Raw genomic sequence first — 19,555 nt, 5'->3', positions numbered from 1 at the left:
ATTCTACATTTGTAAGTTCAACTTTCATGATAAAGAGATTGCACTACTATACTTGTATTATGTGAATTGAAAAATACAATTTCTATTGGTTTTTTTACATTGCAAATACTTGTAATCAAAAATAAACAATGTGAGCACTGTACACTTTGTATTCTGTGTTGTAATTGAAATTATTATATTTGAAAATGGAGAAAACATCCACAAATATTTAAATAAATGGTATTCTATTCTTGTTTAACAATGCAATTAATCACAATTAATTTTTTAATCGCTTGACAGCCCATTTTTATATCAATATATATAAAATGGTCTGTCAAGCGATTTAAAAAATTATATATATATATATATATATATATATATATATAAAAATTAAAAATAAGCATATTGATTCACTTAACAGTTGCTTCAACAATAACTTTTAGATTAGCTCCCATTTTTAAAAATAATTTAAAAACTCACTATTTCCAGTGCACTGTAACAGGAAACAGATTCTTTTAATCTTTCTTCTTTTCTCTTGCTTCGTTACATTTTTGTTTGTACAGCACCTAGCAAAATAGTGCCCTGGTCCTGGTTGAGGTCTCTTAGGTACTGCCGCAATACTACTACTACTACTAATAATAGAGGAAGAAGGCAGTAGTGGCTTGTTATTTGATGGATAATTATTCTGTTTTTAATTTTACTTTTTAGATACACATTTTTAGTTTTCTCTTTAGAATTAGGTATGTAGGTTAGTGTAGTTTTCTTTTATTTACTAACTAAAGCCTGTTATAATGCCTGAAGTCATTGAAGTCAATGGGAGTCTTCCCATTGCTCTGAACAAGAAGTAAAATTACAGTCTACATTAAGCGATTGTCTGCACTGAGAAATTAATTCAGATTAAGGGAGGGTGTGAATTTAAAACAGAAGAGCTATTTCTGATTAACATCTTGTGTGGATGCTCTTATTTAAGAAGATTCTTATTCTGGTTCAATTTTAACCATTTTGGAAGTAGATTACCCTAATTTGCAATATGGTATGTACATATAGGGAGTTAATCAGGAATAATTATTCCAGAATAACTCCCTGTATAGGTAAACCCTTGTTTGCACTTATTTAGAAAATTCCCTAAATATTTTCAAACCATGTTTTACCTTCAATCTTGTTAGGGAAACTTTAGCTTCTGCTGCTGCTTTCACTGAGAAAGGCAAGATAGCAATTGAAAACTTCATTACATTAAACATGGCAATCACACTAAATGCCTGCAAAAGAAAAAGGAAAAAGGCTTTTACTATTTTAGTGCTGACCATTCTTTTGCATAAAAATTCTAAATATATTTTTGTATTATATTTTACAGGGTAGGAACAAATATATATATATATATATATATATATATATATATATATATATATATAAAATATGCTTTTAATTTGTGTGATTTTCATTTTCGTAATTGCAATGTGAGTGGCTAAAACACAATGCAATGCCTTCCATTTTTCAAGTCATTATGAATATGCAAAATGGCATTGGTCCCATTACTGAGCTTTCTGGAACATCAGTTTGAGGATTCTTCCTAGGTCTTCTACCACTGATTTCAGTGAAGTTAGGTGAGGGAGGAATTTGACCTGTTAACTGTAAGTCTCTGAACCCTTCCTGCAAACCAACTTTCAATCCGTCTTGCTATGTTAGCAATGAAGCTTACATTTTTTTATCTTGTCTAGAAGCTTCCTATGTGATACCTTGTCAAGGGCTTCACTGAAATCCAAGTAACTCACATACACTGCCCTGCCTTCCTACATATGCTTTGTCACTTCTTTAAAGAAATCAGTCAGGCATATTCTTAGTGAACATATGTTGGCAAGTGCCTAACTCCTGTTTACTTATAAGTGAAACATTTCATTTTGTCCCTAACAAATGAACCCAGTATTTTCATAAGACATAAATGAGATTATTGATGTGTAATTAAGAGGCCTCTAGCTTACTATGCATTTTTAAAATTGGTATTATGTCCACTTTTTTTCGGTCTTTGTGCATTTTCTGTTTATGCAGTTATGTGCAAAATAAAAAGATGCTAATATTTTTGCTTGTTCCTTGCTTAATTCCAAGAGTTGCCTAAGGATCTGGGCAAGCCCGGGAAGCAACTGCCTGGGAAGTGTGGGAACTGGGAGTGTCTGTACTGGCAGGAAACTAAGCAGGCAGACTTTGACAGAATCAACATGTTCCTGCATAATGTTTCAGTTCTCTTGAATCAGCATTTTCTAATAGAATATTGTTCTGTTGAAAAATTTTCAACCAATTTGAGTGAACAGTGGAAGGAACTAGTCACAGCTGCAGCCTCTGCACAAATTTATAGGCACCCCAGACTTCCCAGAGAAGCTGATACAGATGCTCTCTCACATGGTGATACAGTTCACAAGACTCATCTCAGGAGATTTCAACTTCCACAAGGGCAAGGATTCTGATATAATAGCACACAACCTCCTATCCAAACTCTTCATCTTTGTTTTCTCATAGGAAATCTTTGGACTCCCACATATAAAGCATAAAATATGAAAGTACTATTCACAAATATACAAGAAACATACCTGGAAGAAACAACTGTTACAAAACGCATCAGCAGATCTGCTTAGCAAAATAGGTTGCTGTGAAATACATCCCCTTTGTGCAATACTCTGCACCAGCTCCCCAGTTTAAGGTTTCTAACCTGAAATTCAAAGCCTTCCATGGAACTGGCCCTGTCTACTTGAGAGATCACCTCCATGGCCATGACTTCCCATGACAACTATGTCTCACTGGAGCAATGAAACGATCAAACAACATGGGAGGCCGAACTTTACAAGAGCTAGACCAAGACAATGGAACTTGCTACCAGAAGTCAGAATGACAACTAATCTCACCATCTTTATAATGAAATCCAATGTTCATCCCTTCTGCTTAGCTTTACCACCGTTTGCTCAGTAAACACATAAACCATATCAACTATTCAAGTTATATCTCCTACAGGCTGGGGAGGAAGAGAGAGACCACACTATTATTTCTATTTTCCAATATTTGGGAGGAGGTGTTCAGATACTGGTATGCTGGGGGACATATAAGCATATAGATTCATTGGATGAAATCCTGGCTTCATTGAAGTCAATGGCAAAACTCTGATAGTATATCAGAAGCTATATTCTCTTTTATCAGCATTACATGGAATCTTTTTCCCTGCTTTTTGCTGTTTCTTTGACTTTCCTTTTGTACATCCTCACTCATTTTGTAGTCAAGTGTTTTTGCCAATAAACCCCCTACATGTCAGGCTGGGATTTTTTTGAACAAAATTTCCTCCTTTGCTTGTATGTTTACCCTTCCTGCCCTCCGTCTTTTCCCTAGCGACTGCTTTCTAAAGGGGAATGCTGTTCACCAGACTGAATTTTGCATTAATCTGCATTGAGTCCTGTGTGGAAGGAGTGGGTGGTGAATGATCCCAAATGTCTAGTTAGTTTCTTACTATTTAAGAAAATACTTTAAAGCATTTAAAAGACCATATATCTTCTTTTAGAAGCTTCCCTAATTAATAATCAATTTAATTTATTAACTTTATCTTTACCATGCAGTGTTTAATAGAAGCTACCCTGGTTTACTAGCCAAATACAGGTGCAGCAAGTTGTATGGGCCCATAGTGCCGGGGTTCCAGGAATATTCAGGGTCTGGAGGCCCGGTTCCACCAATGTTTGGGGCTGAGTCTCTCCCCTGGCCCTGCCTGCGATCCCCACACGCCTGCCCGGGAGTGTCTCCTGGCCCCACCTGCCACCCCCATGCGATTTAAAAGGGCCTACGGGCTCCTGGCCGCCGCCACCACCACCAGCAGTACAGTGGGGCTAAGGTGGCTCCCTGCCTGCCCTCGCTCCGCGCCACTCCCGGAAGTGGCCAGCACGTCCGAGTGACCCCGGGGGGAGGCGTCTCCACGTGCTGCCCCCACCGTGAGCGTGGACTCCGCAGCTCCCATTGGCCACGAACTGCAGCTATTGGGAGCTGCGAGGGCGGTGCCTGCGGGCAGCGGCATGCAGAGATACCGCCCCCCTGGCCCTCCTGCCTAGCAGCCGCTGCCAGAGGGGTGTGTGGGTCGCTTTCGGGAGCCGCCCGAGGTAAACACCAACTCTTCACCCTCTCCCGCACCCCAACCTCCCATGCCCGCCCAGAGCCCGCACCCCTCCCACACCCAAACTCCCTCCCACAGCCTTAGGCAGGTGTGTGAGGCGGGGCGAACTTGGACCCATTCTGGGCACCACCAAAAATTACACAAAGCTGCTGCCCCTGGCCCTGTACAGTCTGTACAGGAAAGCTATGTTAATTTTGGAGCTGCCATTCATTAAAAATCCTAGGGGAAAATAAGTAAATTTAAGAGGATCCAGATCTACTCTACAAAGATATACAGTACTATAAGGGAACAGGGACTTTGGGGGAAAATATATATATAAATATATATATAAAAAAGTCGTACAACTGATGCAGTTAGTTCTTGCTTTAAAAGGGTGTGTAAAACAAACGTCATGACGGTAGCCAGTGTTGATACAATAGGTGTCAGAGCAGAGTTTACACTTTGTACATATCCCGCTTTTTCCAATATTTTCCTTTCAACATTTCTTATACCTGTGAAATATAAGAAATTTAAAATATTGTAATGTAAAAAAATGTAAAGCAGAGCTAATATTTTCAAGAGAAGACCATTCTATACAGCAAAGGCCTTCCTTATACTAAGTCTGGATTTGGGAGACATTGATATCAATTGAATTGCATGCACCAAAGGCAAATTTATAGCCCTACATTTGATAGCATTAAGATGGTAACACAAAAGCTATTTAAACATTGTTACTGGATCTATTTTTCCCTTTAAACAAACAAACAAAAATCTTATGATTAAGCAAAAGTCTAAGTGACTGCCTTACATATATACTTTTAGATTTGGCAGAAATTGATTTTGATTTTTTTTTAATAACTTCAATTGATAATACCATTTTTTTAAAAAAATTGTATTGATTTAAATTTTCACCATTGTGTAAAATTATGTGTTTAAGCATTTTTTTATTTTAAATCAAGTTTAAATTTTCACTGTTGCAGAAAACTGGGAGGGATGTCAAACAATAATTAATGACAGATGTTGAGCTTCAAAAAGTTAAAGCTTTATAACCATTAATACACAACCAGTCAACATCACACCTCAAAATATAAAAAGTAAATATCCCTAAATCAAGCAGCATTTTCCTTACTTTGCCTATCTATAAATTTAAGTTACTATTGATGGAAATATTTTTGTTGGTTTGTGGATATATGGTAAAATTAACATTTCCCGATAAAAGACTATATATTTTTGGCCTTTAAAAGCATTAAATGATGGATAATCAGTAAATAGACTCAACTGTTTGCACTTAGGTTCAGTTAAACATTGATTTTAGACCGCTCTCTTTTCATTACCATGTTTACCTTCCTAAACCGGTATTTTTGTATAAATATTTTATTTCCATATTTACTCCAGAATTCTGGAGGAAGTCTTTACAAGGGCTACATTTAAGATAGCATGGGGTTGTGATGAACAGGACGATGGGCTTGCTTTGTACTGGTTCAGAACCCCAGTTTTGCTTTGAGTTTTGGGTTTGTGTGAAAATGCAAACTCAAAGCCGAAAAGGGAAGCGAAAACAAAAAATGTCTCTCAGTGAGTTGCACTGAAATTGATCAAATCACCTCCACTTCAGTAACCCTTTCACCCCAGTAAGCCTGGCTCTCTCTTCAGTGGCCTGGAATCCATCCACTGCCTTCCAAAGGTATCCCGTTAGTTACCTTTTGTAGCCTTGAGGGAGAGCCACTTTACCTACTTCCTCTTATGTGAAGCCTTTAGAAGGCTGCTTCTCTCCCATCCAGAGTAAGGATTTTTGTGGACAGTGGGAAGCCTGTTTCCTTTGTCCCCTTCTCCGTATCACACTTGGTCCCAATGTTCTATTTTTGTGTCCCACTTTATCTCTGTGTACCACCCGTTCAAAGATTAGGAGCCCTCTTATAAGAGCAGCACCTCAGTTTACTGCTGACTTCCTAAGATTATTTCTGGAGGACTGACACACTTAATGTTCCTCTCTTGACCACCCACAGGAGTGTAACTCATTGGTGGTATACCCTGCAGCTGTCCCATCTGGTCTAGGATTTCCCCCTGTTCAGTCTATCCTGGCTGCTTCTGACCATTTCCCCCCATAGGCTTCCATTTGGTCTCACCCATATGTGGAGACTCATCACGTATCTTTCCCTCATCCTCCTTTGACCATATGCACAGCTCTTCTGGCCTCCAGTGCTCTGATTTCCCTGTCTGATTCCCTGGCCAGGATCATGGAAATTCAGGCTTTAGGCTCTGTGGTAAGGGATTTGTGAGGTTGGGCTGCCTGGAGAAAGGGAAATATTGCAATACAGGATGCAACATTCCAGGTACATTACCACCAGAGCAGGCAAAGACAAACTATCTCCTGTGGAGAGATGCCACCCCATATGCACTCTTTAATTGTTACCCTTTTTATTGCCAAATCACAATGTTTCTTATTTGCTGCCCTTTATCCCTATAGCTCTCCTGACATTAGTGCTTTCCAGCTTTTGGTCTCCCATTGAATAGCTCAGTTTTGGGTCATTTTTACCTATATATATATTAGCTGAATTTCTTCTTATTATTTTCTGCCATATTGCTAACTTCTCTAGATTACCTCTGTATTATTACTGTGTTCAGACCACCTCCTGATTTAGTGTCAGCCAGTTTGATCAATGTGTTATTTACCTCCACTTCCAGATCATGAATGAAGAGATTAAATAGGACAAATCTTAACATCCCCCCTCCCAACTTAATGCTGTTTTATCATTCCACTTTGTTTATGGCACTTCAATTTCCAATCTAGGTAAGTGTTCGCATCTAGGCCAGTACAAATTAATCTTGCGATCAACATTTCATGAGTCACCCTATTAAATCCTATATTGCATTTGCTAGCTTCCTTTATTAGGGGCCCAATCCTGAGAGGTACTAACTGCTCTTCAACTTCCACTTATGGTGGGAGTTGGGGGCACACAGCAGCCTCTTGGGATTGAGCCCTTACTCTGTAACAGCCAAAAGAAGTAATCAGATTTGCTTGGCAAGTTTTGCTGCTTGTTGTAGACAAATTGGAGTGAGTTCAGAGAAGAGCAACTGTCATAAAAATAAAGGGAAGGGTAACCACCTTTCTGTATACAGTGCTATAAAATCCCTCCTGGCCAGAGGCAAAATCCTTTCACCTGTAAAGGGTTAAGAAGCTAAGGTAACCTCGCTGTCACCTGACCTAAAATGACCAATGAGGGGACAAGATACTTCCAAATCTGGAGGCGGGGAAAAAGGCTTTGGTCTGTCTGTGTGATACCTTTGCCGGGAACAGATCAAGGATGCAAGCTCTCCAATTCCTGTAAAGTTAGTAAGTAATCTAGCTAGAAAATGCATTAGGTTTTCTTTGTTTTGGCTTGTAAATTCCTGGGCTGGAGGGAATGTGTATTCCTGTTTTTGTGTATTTGTAACATAAGGTTTTGCCTGGAGGGATTCTCTATGTTTTGAATCTGACTGCCTGTGAGATTATCTTCCATTCTAATCTTACAGAGTGTTTCTTTTATCTTTGTTTTGTTCTTCTAATAAAGTTCTGTTTTTTAAGAATTGGATTGGGTTTTTAGGGTCTTAAAAATCCAAGGCTGGTTTGTTCTCATCTTGTTTATTCTCAAGTCTCCCCAGGAAAGGGGGTGTAAGGGCTTGGGGGGATATTTGGGGGGAAGATGTCTCCAAGTGGTCTCTTCCCAGATTCTTTGTTAAATCGCTTGGTGGTGGCAGCGTACCAGGTTTTAACCTAAGCTGGTTCCCAAGGCAAGAAAGAAATCTGTGCCTTGGGGAAGTTTTAACCTAAGCTGGTAAGAATAAGCTTAGGGGATCTTTCATGCGGGTCCCCATATCTGTACACTAGATTTCAGAGTGGGGAAGGAACCTTGACAGCAACAAATGTTATTAGGAAGCTAGAGGGAATAATTTATGAGAAAAGAGAGCCAAATATGCATGGCTTGACTAAGCAGTAAAGGTGATATAAGATTTTACAAGTATTTAAAGAATATAAACACCAAGGAGAGAATGAGTGGAATGGCGGGTATAAGTAGGAGTAATGGGATGAAATTAAAAGAAAAATGTAGGCTCAAAATCAGGGTTGGGAATCTTGTTAGCCCCATTGCTTGGAATGGTTGAAATTAGCCTGGATCAGGAAGTAATAGGTAATATACCATAGGGAGCTGCACTGGCAGGGTCATGGAGTAAATAGCATGATACTTCAGGGGTAACATTTTCAAAAGTTCCTAACTGACTGAGGAGCCTAAGTTCTGCTGACTTTCAGTGGTGAAAACAGAACAGGGGTTCATGAACATCCTTCTTAGAGACAATAAGTGGTTTTAAAAACACGGAGCAGTTTAAGTTTCTATAAGTCACTGATATTGTAGAGAAAGCACAGTTACCATTTTATATACTACTATAAAATAGCTGCTTTTTATACCTTTGATTGCCTTTGCAAAAGATTTTTCCCAAGCATACATTTTGATCAATTTAATGCATGTTAAAATCTCATTCATTGTTCGCACGCGAGTATCAGTCACTGACATAGCAGCTCGTCGGAATACGGATGTGAGCTTAGCCATGAGCATCTGTAATCAAGATGTAAAAATGCTATTAAAACACATCCTTAGAATGGAGACGTCTAACAAAAATGTGAATTTAAGCAAACATGTTTGAGAGTGTGTTTGTGTGGATGGTAAATGCCTACAACTGGCAATATTGCAGGAGCCAATTGCCACATCCTTTTAAAGTGACAGCATTATATTGCTACCTCACTAGCTAGTCTTTATACATTTGAATGTTTTTCCTCCATATGCTTCCAAACTCTTTTTGAATATTCATGTTTCCAGTGGCTATTGATACTCATTGTAGTATTCCAATGAACACATTAAAGGCCTCATTCAGGACTCCATTTTTGTATCCAACAACATATATTGTATAGATTTCTTGTTCCTTTTCTAATTTGACTCTTCTGCTAAGATGTGTGTCACCTAGACTAGAGCTTGCTTCCATGTTCCATGTCAGAGGCCATTAACGTATCATGTAAAAAACAGGAACAGATTTGTATATTCCTATGCACCTTACTATTTAGAAATGACGAGGGAACAGGAAACAGCTGTGATTTCCTATGCACCTTAATATGTAGATTCGACAATCTTATATATATTTTTATCCTTACAGATGCTAATATCAAATTAGAAAAAGAACAAGAAAGCTATACAATGTATATTACTGGATACAAAAAGGAAGGCCTGAATGAGTCCTTTAATGTGTTCAGTGAAATACTGTAATGAACAGCAATAGACACTGGAAACATGAATATTCAAAAAAGAGTTTGGAAGTATATGGAGGAAAAACATTCAAACGTATAAAGACTAGCTAGTGAGATAGCAGTATAATGCTGTCACTTTAAAGGGTGTGGCAACTGGCTCCTGCAACATTGCCAGTTGTAGCCATTGACCATCCACACAACCACACGCTCAGAAAAAACCTGCTGCCACCATATTGAAAACACTTTGAGGCAATGGTTTGTGGTTCTGTGTGTTTAGCTCCTGTAGGTGTGACAGCATTATAGGAGATTATCAAATGTACTTTAGAAACTGTTAAGATGTGTCTGGAAAAGTTTAATCAATTGAAAACACAGTTCATTAACTAAACAGCTCTATGTCTCCATTTTAAATAGAAATAAAATATATATAGCTTCATGTAAAAGTAACAATGGATTATTCCAATGTTACTGCTTGAAAGGAAAGCTCCTTTAACTATTCTGAATGTAGTTTATTCTTTATATGAAAAATGTAATCACCAGTGAATACTAAATTAATACATTAATTAACACACTCGAAGTATCTTAAGACCATATTTTCATAATAGTCTCTATGCTTGCACAAGTTATTGATTGTACAACAGGTACAAAATTGCACTTACATATGTTAGACTTATCTGTAACTATCGTACCTGATTGTTTTTGAAAATTTGGCCCCTGTGTTGTCTTTTAGAAAAACTAAAATGAATGTGATTTAAACTGCTTATGTGGCAACACTAAAGTGAAAAGATACTTGTGAGTAGGTATTGCAGTGCTGTGTATCAGAATGAGATCAGAGGCCTATGTAATAGAAAATTCAGATATTGGGACAAATTCTCCTTTTAGTTATTCCAGAGTAACTGTGAGAATGGAGTTACTTTGGATTTACTGAGAGAAGAACACGGTCCTTTATGGAGTTATTTAATAAAATATTATTAAAGGTAAGGATTTTCAAAGGAGCCTAAGGAGTTAAGTACTCAACTCCACATTAAACTTTAGTGCCTTATACCCTTGGGTCCATTGAAAATCTCAGCCTTTACATTTAATATTGATCAATGTACATATAAAATGATTGGGAAAATTAGTCACTTTACCTGTAGAGGTATAAATATAATATAAACAAATGTTCCTGTGAGTGCAGTGGGACCAAGAATAAGACAAGAATATATGGTGCAAACGATCATTAGTGCAGGCACAGTAATTGGCAGAGGACAAAATAAGGCAGCTTCAAACATTCGATAGCCATCATTAGCTAATACATTAATGACCTGCAAACATATAAAAAGAGAGAGATGAATAGTTCTCCCTTTTATCAATATTTCTGTGACCAAGAGTTTTTAAACCAATCATGTTTTTATAATCCCAGGAGTAAGACTTTCAGGATCCACTATCCATATACTGTTTATTAGTGCATCAAGACTTAAGTGACTATACCATTTCAATTGACTTATTTTAGTATTTTACAAAAACAGCTCAGACATTAAAGGCCACCTGGAGGTTAAGAAGTAGAATATGTTTATGAAAATTTACCTCACCAACAGAGATGTGCGTCAAAGACTTAAATGCTAATAGATATTCAAAAGCTACTGTAGATACAGCAACTTTTAGTCTTATAGCTGTACGGTAGTTGATGGCCCATGCCAATGCCCAGAATATTACTTTGGAAAGTTCAGCAAGAAAAAGTGCTATGCAGAGTCCAATTCCCCGAATGATGTCTTGGGAGACGCTTTCACTGTGCTGTAGAATTTTATGAATGATCACAGTCTGCAAAGAAATTTCAGAATTATTTTTTAAAATTGCATCATGAAAAATTTCACATCTGTTAACCTTTGGGAAGTTCAACACCGCAACGTCAGGAACTGTGCTGCTTCTACAGACACCTCTACAATGCACACTCCTTTCAGTGGCATGTAGAGTCCATAAACTACATGCCCCCCTAGCAGCAGTATACCTAGCAGTGTAGATGGTGAGGCACTGCTTAGGTGAGTAGAGTGACGAAACGGCTGAACCATGCAGGTATGTCCCCTATGTTACTCTGCAGTACCTTCCCATCTATGCAGCTATTTTTAGTAGTGTAAATGCTACCTCCTCATTGCTGGAATCTTTCACCACCGCAGGGAAAGTCTCCAACAGCAGTGAGCCAGCGGGGGAAAGGTTCTGGCAAGTCCCCCCACCCTCAAGAGCCTTTCCCCACTGGCTTCCCCCACACACAAGCCTTTCCCCACTGTCCACTTTAGAGCCTTTCACAGACATATGTACACATTTCAGTGTGAACTCAACTGGCTTTTCACTGCAGGGTGTAGCTACACATACCCTACACACCACTGCAAGTGGTGTTCACAGTGTAGGCATACCCAGCATGGTACCATATGGGATTTACACATATAAATAATAGAGGTTTTGGGAAGGAAATTACATTTCATATTCATGAGGTACTAAAGGTTTGGCACTCAGATACTGTGGTGATGAGTGCAGGATAATGCCTGGCTAGATTTTAATAGATGGTTACCAGTTACCTATCTATCTGTCTGTATACCAGTATCTGTCACATTTGAGAACCACTTGGTTTCACTGCGGGAAGATTCTGAAATTAGTTACTTGAATTATTGGTCCAATAAAAATATTTATCCATTCTTGATATCCTGGTATAAACCACTGAAATCAGCTCAGGTAGCTAGTTAACAAAAGTTGCTGTTACTCTGTGAGGGAGGTATGAACAAATACATTAATTGATAAAACTGAAATAATGGGGATTTCAACTAAGTGTGCTTAAACTGGTCAACTGTCACATCAGAACAAGGTTTAACAATTGCTTTTTGCAATAAATAGTTCCAAAGGCAGAGATTGTTCTGGACAAGTTTCTTATTACCACACAGAATAAGTTGGTTCAAGGACTGTAATAGAGCCACAAGATAATATTGACTGCAATATAATTAAGTTCAACATCCTTGGAGGAGGAATCACACCAAAGCTAGTATGCAGAGACTAAAATTGAGAAAGTGGGATTTTTTAAATATAAGAAGAGGATGATTGGCAGAACTGAAGGATAACAAATTTAAAGTTGCTAAAAGAAAAGACTAACACAAAATTTAATGAACCATTGGAACTCATTCCCATGAGATATCATTGAGATCAGGAGCTTATTAGGATTCAATAAAAGGATTAGACATTTCTATGGCCAATGAGAATATCCACAGTTACATGGGACAGGAATAAAAAATTAATGCTACAGTAGTACATGTAATAAAAAGAAACCTCTGACAGGAATCAGGGCCTTCAGCAGAGCCAGTCTAGCAGCATGGCCTGCAGCAGACACTCTCTGGACAATCTAATGAGCACAACCGGCCTGTGGCTGCCTGATTGGCTACACAGCCTATTTGACTGGAAGAGTCATCAGACTGGCTCTTAAGCCCAGCAGCAACAGCAGTTCAGGGGCTGCGCAAAGCATTTGCCTACGGCAGCAATAGCTCCTGAGTTTCTTGTTAGCTTGTTTCTAGGCCTGCTTCTGCCTTACCTCACTCCAGGTAACCTAGTTCTTACAGGGAGGGTCGCTAGAGCCCAGGCTCCAGCCCAAACCCAGACGTCAACACTGCAATCTTATAGCACTGCAGCCTGAGCGCAACGGGCCAGCCACAGGTGTTTGATTGCAGTGCAGACGTACCCTCAGGCTCGCCGTTCCTCTCTTCCCACAAACAGTTTTTTTTTAAAAATCACTGGAAATCCCTAACGTGGTAGAATAATCTGATTTGTCAATTTGTTTCTGAAATCCTTCTGACTTATCTGCGTTTCTCAAACAGATATATCTCTCTCAAGCCCACAGAAATATCTTTGAAAATCATCAAAGAATGGTGAAGCAAAGTGTCCCCCCAAAAGTCTGCCATTTCTACTTTAAGAAGCTGTGAAATGTAAGCAATAAATAGGGATAGGTGAATGACAAGAACTGTGGATCTATCAAACTTTGAAGATGGCCCTGTAGCCCACCCCTTTCTTGTGTGGACTCTGCCCCATCCCTACAACAAGTTATGGCTCCTCTGCTTGATGCCATTGCCTTTAGAGGCCTTTGCTGCCTTGATTTTCTGTAGCAGGAACCATTTTGCGTGTCTCTTCCTTTTAAAAAGTTGATAAAACCCCCATTCCTTTCTTTCCCCTTACTATGGAGATTCTCAACAAACAATCTTTTGCTTTGTGATTGTGAGGTAGATAATACAACTGAGATTTTTGAGATGGTCAGAAGTTAATGTGATGATATTATGGGGTATTTTTACCGTGCAAGGGTTTTTTTGGATTTTTTTAGTACTCATGTACATCTTCCAGATAAAGCATATTTGCCGGGCAAGCTCATGGGCTTGCCTGCTTATAGAGGTAATCACATTTAAATGGAATTGGTACTGTACAAATGTTTAACTCCTGACTTCACAACAGAAATCGCACTAGTAAACAGAATAATAATGCAGGATACTCTTAAAATCTGTAAATGAAATAACATACTGCATGTAGTAATGATACTGTGATACCATGACTAGGTACTCAGACTACAGTGATGGGTAGAAGGACTCAGAACATGTTTCTGACTAATGGAACATTGCTGTTAGGGTCTCTGTGAAGAATTCAATACTTTAATAATAAAAATTACTTAGATTTCTATTGATTTGTCATATATAGAATATGGGGATTCTATATGTATGAACAGCTAGTTGGTCTTGAACTCTTCCTGAACTCTTATAAGTTGAAGCTCATGTTATATGTCACCAGAAATCTTTTTTAAATTTGCAATAAAACATCTGATTTGACCCAGACCTTCCATGACATCATACTTTAGATGAGACATTACTGCTTTAATATTTGTTTTTTATAAAGCAGATTCATTTGGCCGTGAGACATCCATGGAATCCTCTCATTACAGGTGATTGGTGAGGTTAATGTCCTTTAATGCCTGTTAATTCTTTAAAATTGCATCAATAACTGAGCAACAAAAAATTGTCTCCATTTCCCATACTTAGTTCACAAGAGAGAGATTAATTGCAGTACACTAAAATTAACTGTTAAAGGGTAAATCCTGTCCGACCTCTCTACAGCCACGGAGGCTTTCCTGGCAGTGGAACTGGTGAGGTGCAAATTAGAATGAGAGTTCTGGGGCTCTGCAAAGCTTAGTATAATTTGGAGCTCATCTCAGTGGACAGTCCCCAGCATGCCAGCCACAAGGATCAAATGGGCTTTGGGACAGGGCCAAAGGATCTGCTACTACATAGATCCTCCTGTCTTCCCTCCACTGCAGAGGGGAGTGATGGAACTACAGAGGCAATGCAGATACAGAGCAGTTCCATTACTGTTTTTTTACCTTTAAATTACCAGAATTAGGCTAAACCAATATAAGCCAGTTGCCATCTGATTTAAATGTGTCCACACAGGGGCTTGCACCAATTTAACTCACTGGATTTTAAACACTATTTTAGTTAAACTAGTGCAACTTTGGTTGTGTGATATGCCTTCCCTATGGAGCATGGCTTATGTATGTATATTCTTCATAGAATCTGAACATATGATGTCTTTTCAATATTATGCTACTCTTTGCACACACACAAGTATGGGGTGTGAGGTGGGTGAGAGAGAGCTCTGCAGAGAAAATAAACCAAGGAGCAACTCAGTTTTGTAATCCTGCTACTTGTTCAGATTGTGAGAACATGGAAATGGAAAAAATTGACTGTGCTTCCTATCTTTCTGCAATATTTACTTAAGTCATCGTTTCCTCTAATATTCCTGTTAATAAATTTCTTTGCAAGAACATCTGTGGAAAAGAAACACAGAGGTGTGTGAACCCTTTTTAAAAGATGAACAGATATTTTTGGAAGGTTTTTGGCAACATTTACCCAACTGTAGCCTAGCTCTTTCCTATTTGTCTTCTGTGTCCTTTGTCATTTTGTTTTATTAACATAGCACAAATAGACCTTGGTCACTATAGCTCTAAATATGTTACTGTACATGAAAAAAGTAATTAGCTTGAATAGAAGGCAAACTACACTCAGCCTAATATTCATTTCTAGACCATTTAATTAACATCCATCAAAGCCGAACACAGAGAATAAAATAATAACCATAAAGAATAATGTAAAAATATTTGACAGTAATGCTGTAAATTGATTGTAAAATTGTTAATCAGTATGGAACTACTTACTGGTCCTAAAGCAGCCAAGATAATACAAATTAAATTTGCTATCACATCCACCAAAATTCTTGTTCTCTGAAATTTAAGAACTACTCTGCCCAAAGAAGCTTTTTCAGGCCCAACTCTTGCAAGCTCTGCTTCCCAAAGGAGTCGAAATCTGGAGAAAAAAATATCCCCACATATTAAAAGAGTAGAAGGTTAAATAGAATGGTAAAGCATTTCTTCTAATCACAACAGTTAATAAGAAACATATATGAAACTGCTACTATGATAAAATTAAACTTCAGTTCCTCATCCTGTCAATCAATAGTTATAGAAATCTAAAAATTATACAAATAACATTTTTATAGATCAACAATTCATGAAGGGAATTCATTATTCAATGTAATTCCTCTAAGGAAATTATCACATTGAAACATTAACATTTGCAATCTGAGGACATATATTCTTAACTGTTCAGCTAAGTGTATGTATACCAAAATGGACTGGGTTGAAATAGTTTTCAAAATCTCAGGAATTAATTGGTTGCAGATAGTACCTGGGGCTGAACTAATGAACCACTAAATCAAAGTTACATAGGGTCTTTAATATGCTTTTCCCAACCCATTATGTGCAAAATTTACTAGTCCTTTCCAAGAGCTTTGCAATATATTTAGGCTCAGTACTGTATGATGCTGACATTCTGGTCTGGATCCAGCAACACATTTAAACATGTGTTTAAAGTTAATGTACTTATGTGCATTGCTAGATTTGGGCCAGAATGTTCAGCACCTGTCAGGATTGAGCCCTTCAGGTCTGTTTCAAATCCCATTAATGGAAAGACTCCCATGGACTTCAGTGGGCATTGGACCAGGACCTGTAGTGCCATAGCTGAAGAAGCCTTGTCTGCCATACAGAAGGCTAAAATTTTGGAGGGAGTTCTTGATTTCAACACACCTGGGTCTTCCTTGTGGGGAGTTGCCCCCACCTCAGCTTCTTGCAATGTAGAATCCTTGTATAAGATATGGGGAGAAAGAATAAATGGAAAAGCAATAAAGGAGAGAAGACTGAAGAAGTTTTGTTTCTTTCTCCTTTCTTCTGTATCTTTTTTTCAAAAACCAATCCTAACAACTTGTTTTCTTCTTTTCCTTTCTCTTCCTCCTCTTTTTTTTATTGTTTTATTTTTTGCTTAAGGATCCTGTACTGAGTCAAACAGTAGGAAACATGCAAAACATTTTGCAGCTAAAAACTGCTATTATATCTTATATCTAATGCCCCCCCTCTGCCCCGAAGTCTCAAATCATGACTCTCAATAAAGAACGCCACATAAGGAGGAATCTTACAATAATTATATTGAAATTGAAATAGTCCTACCTTTTTGCATTTGGCTCTGAACTATCATGATATGATAATGGAGGTAAGGTGTCCACATTAATATTGTGTCTGTATCCTTTGATCATTAAAGATGAAAGCCAAGAATATGTAGCAAATGAGAACAGTCCTGCATTATCCATTGGGTTAACAGCAGATCTAGGGGAAAAATACAAGCTACTAATACAGTATTCAAGTTAATTTCACAGTTGTCTCACTGACCTTACAAATGTTAACTGTAGAAAATTATGTTTTCTGAGCCATATAAAGACCTTTTTATAATGTTAGGCAGAGATCATCATGCATCCCTTAGTGGAGTGATAGATAGTATGAATACACCGCTTATTAATTAATGATAAGGTAAGGTCACTGATGGGGTGAGAATCTAGTCTGTAGCTTCCAAAGCACTCTGTGTGCTCAGCTTCTGAGCTAAAAACCAGCTTCATTACTTGAAGTCAACTGGCATTTGCTGCATTTAATCAGTATCCTCCTCAGATAATGCTCCAGGGCATACACAGAGCATCGTAAGTAGTTACTCATGCTAGCTTTCAACAATGCTGAAATGTCAGATTCTGCTAGTTTAGCTCAGCTCAGATTATACCTCAAAATTTTTTTGGCAATGTATTAACTCAATTAACCAATTAAATATGAGTGAGACACCGTTAGTAGTTCATTAAAACATAGTTAATGCGAATTTCAACCACTAAAATACATTTGAAGTAGATGCTAGCTTAATAGTTGGGGAGGTGGGGGTAACCAAGATTTCCTGAAAAATAAATTTTAACCTTCATTAGCCATCAGAAAATGATTTTCTTTCTGTAGATTTTCTTTCTATATATTATATTTCAATTATAAATAAATGTGACTTACTTTGCTTTGGGGCGGACAGGAATCATTGTTTTTAAACTAGGTTCATATTTGTGGTGAAAGGTCCTTTCATCATCTCGTATATCTAGATGAGGTAGCAGATACGGTGCTGAAGTAACCATTGTGCTGGTTTGCAGGTACCAAGGTTGCTTGTGCTCAGTCAGATTTCTCTTTGAAGTAAAATTTTAAAAATAGAACATATTAGCATTAATTACTTTTAAGTAACATTTTAAAATATGTGGTAAAGCCCATAACCATTTTCAAACCACAATAATATCTTATTAGCCAAAGGCTGGAAAGGATCTCCATAGTTATCTATTTCATTCCCTTGCACACATGTAGAAATACACATACACTCTCTCCCCATTTATAATGCTCCCATCACCACGGTAACTCAGTAACCAAAACTATAAAAACCTACAAGCTTTTCCAAAGCCTTTTGCCTTTGCCTTCTGATGTTCTGAGAAACCCCATTAAACCACAATACACTTAACACTTGCAGCTCAGCATCTCTCAAAATCAGGTCATTTATTTTTGGTACCTAATGTGGGTATAGGTCCTCAAATTTTAGGTATCTATACTTGAAAATGTCAGCTTATGAGTTTAATCAAGTTTATGGTTAACATCTCTAACACTGTTGCCTCAGTGACCTGCCTTGGCAATTTAGGGTCTTACCCAAACCCCACTGAAGTCAAAAGGAGGTTTTTTCCTACGTTAAGGATGCTAGGATTGAGCCCTTAGTCTGTCTTTGTATGTTATACTGCCTAATCCTTTCATCATTTTTGTAGCCTTTCTATGGAGTTTCTCTTCAGTCTTTTTCTAGTGAAGCCTTTCAAACTGTAAACAGTCTGAGTCTGAATGTACTAAAGCTATATTAAGAGATGAAATGTGTATATACCCCAGAATAGCTTTGGTTCCCGCCCCCGCAGTGTAGCATCTGTAAATTCATGTTGGATTTTTGTGCCTTTACCCATCTCTGTATTTAAGATGTCTTAACCAACAATCTCCATTTTGCACTTCTGTATGCTATTATTTCTATCCTCCACACCATGCTCACATAATTCATTTTTCAAAGTAAACTCATTCCTACTTATTTCTGTCTAGTTCTCTATGGATCATTCTGTAATTCTTTCTAAGGGCACATTTGCAGATCCTCCTCCAGAAATTTTGTGATATCTGCATATTTGATTAATTTACAATTCATTTATTCCAAATTGTTTATAAAATATTAGACAAACATAGACCCAATATTGATGCTATTAGGACCATACACCCATTTGATATCTTGCTTCCATGTAATGAAAATAAACCGTTTGATAGTACATTGATGGAGACTGTAAATACCCTGAGCAGAGAGATTTATCCAAGCAGGAGCCAGATTCTGATTTCCCTCACTCCATTTTACACCGGTCTTACCCTGTTTTCTTCACTGGAGTTAGTCTTGATTTATATCTGTGAAACTGACATCAGCCATCTCTAGAACATCTATAAATGCTGAGAGATGGAAACAGGCATCTTGCTCGTTTCCATTGTTTCTTCCGTTATTTTTTAAAACCTGTTTGTGCCATTTAATTTGTTTGCATGGTCCCTATGATCCTGCATACAACGGGCATGGACACTTTGAATGGAGTATTTTCACCCAAAAAATGTTTACGCACAGTTCACTAGAAAGGTAGTAAGTGCTAGCACAGTTCTGGCCGTTATAGACAGAATCTCTTTTATAAACATGTCCTGTCTTCCTTTTCTGTCTAGTTTAAGGAAATAAAGTGTATCTGAA

General features: G+C 37.9%; 1 protein-coding gene across 9 annotated transcripts in view; it reads right to left on the bottom strand.

Annotated features, from left to right (window-relative positions):
• Positions 1–19,555, bottom strand: part of ABCC12 (ATP binding cassette subfamily C member 12) — a 109,746-nt gene that overhangs the window by 76,332 nt on the left and 13,859 nt on the right. For 6 of the 9 annotated variants that reach the window (XR_006285192.1, XR_005222288.1, XM_027822142.3 and 3 more), the window contains exons 3-10: positions 17,782–17,948; positions 16,915–17,070; positions 15,571–15,718; positions 10,929–11,162; positions 10,493–10,666; positions 8,535–8,682; positions 4,460–4,608; positions 1,131–1,238 (exon numbers count right to left, since the gene is read on the bottom strand). Coding sequence is in view for 7 of the 9 variants with exons in the window: in XM_027822142.3 (XP_027677943.2) it covers positions 1,131–1,238; positions 4,460–4,608; positions 8,535–8,682; positions 10,493–10,666; positions 10,929–11,162; positions 15,571–15,718; positions 16,915–17,070; positions 17,782–17,948 (1,284 nt within the window). In the remaining 2 variants the exon portion in view is untranslated. The remainder of the gene's footprint in view (positions 1–1,130; positions 1,239–4,459; positions 4,609–8,534; positions 8,683–10,492; positions 10,667–10,928; positions 11,163–15,570; positions 15,719–16,914; positions 17,071–17,781; positions 17,949–19,555) is intronic. The other 3 variants (XM_037878085.2, XM_043526257.1, XM_037878087.2) reach the window with 3 other exon arrangements.

The sequence above is a fragment of the Chelonia mydas genome, chromosome 12, assembly GCF_015237465.2.
Source record: "Chelonia mydas isolate rCheMyd1 chromosome 12, rCheMyd1.pri.v2, whole genome shotgun sequence".
In the NCBI taxonomy this organism is placed as follows: Eukaryota; Metazoa; Chordata; order Testudines; family Cheloniidae; genus Chelonia; species Chelonia mydas.
This window is presented reverse-complemented; position numbering and strand designations above follow the sequence as displayed.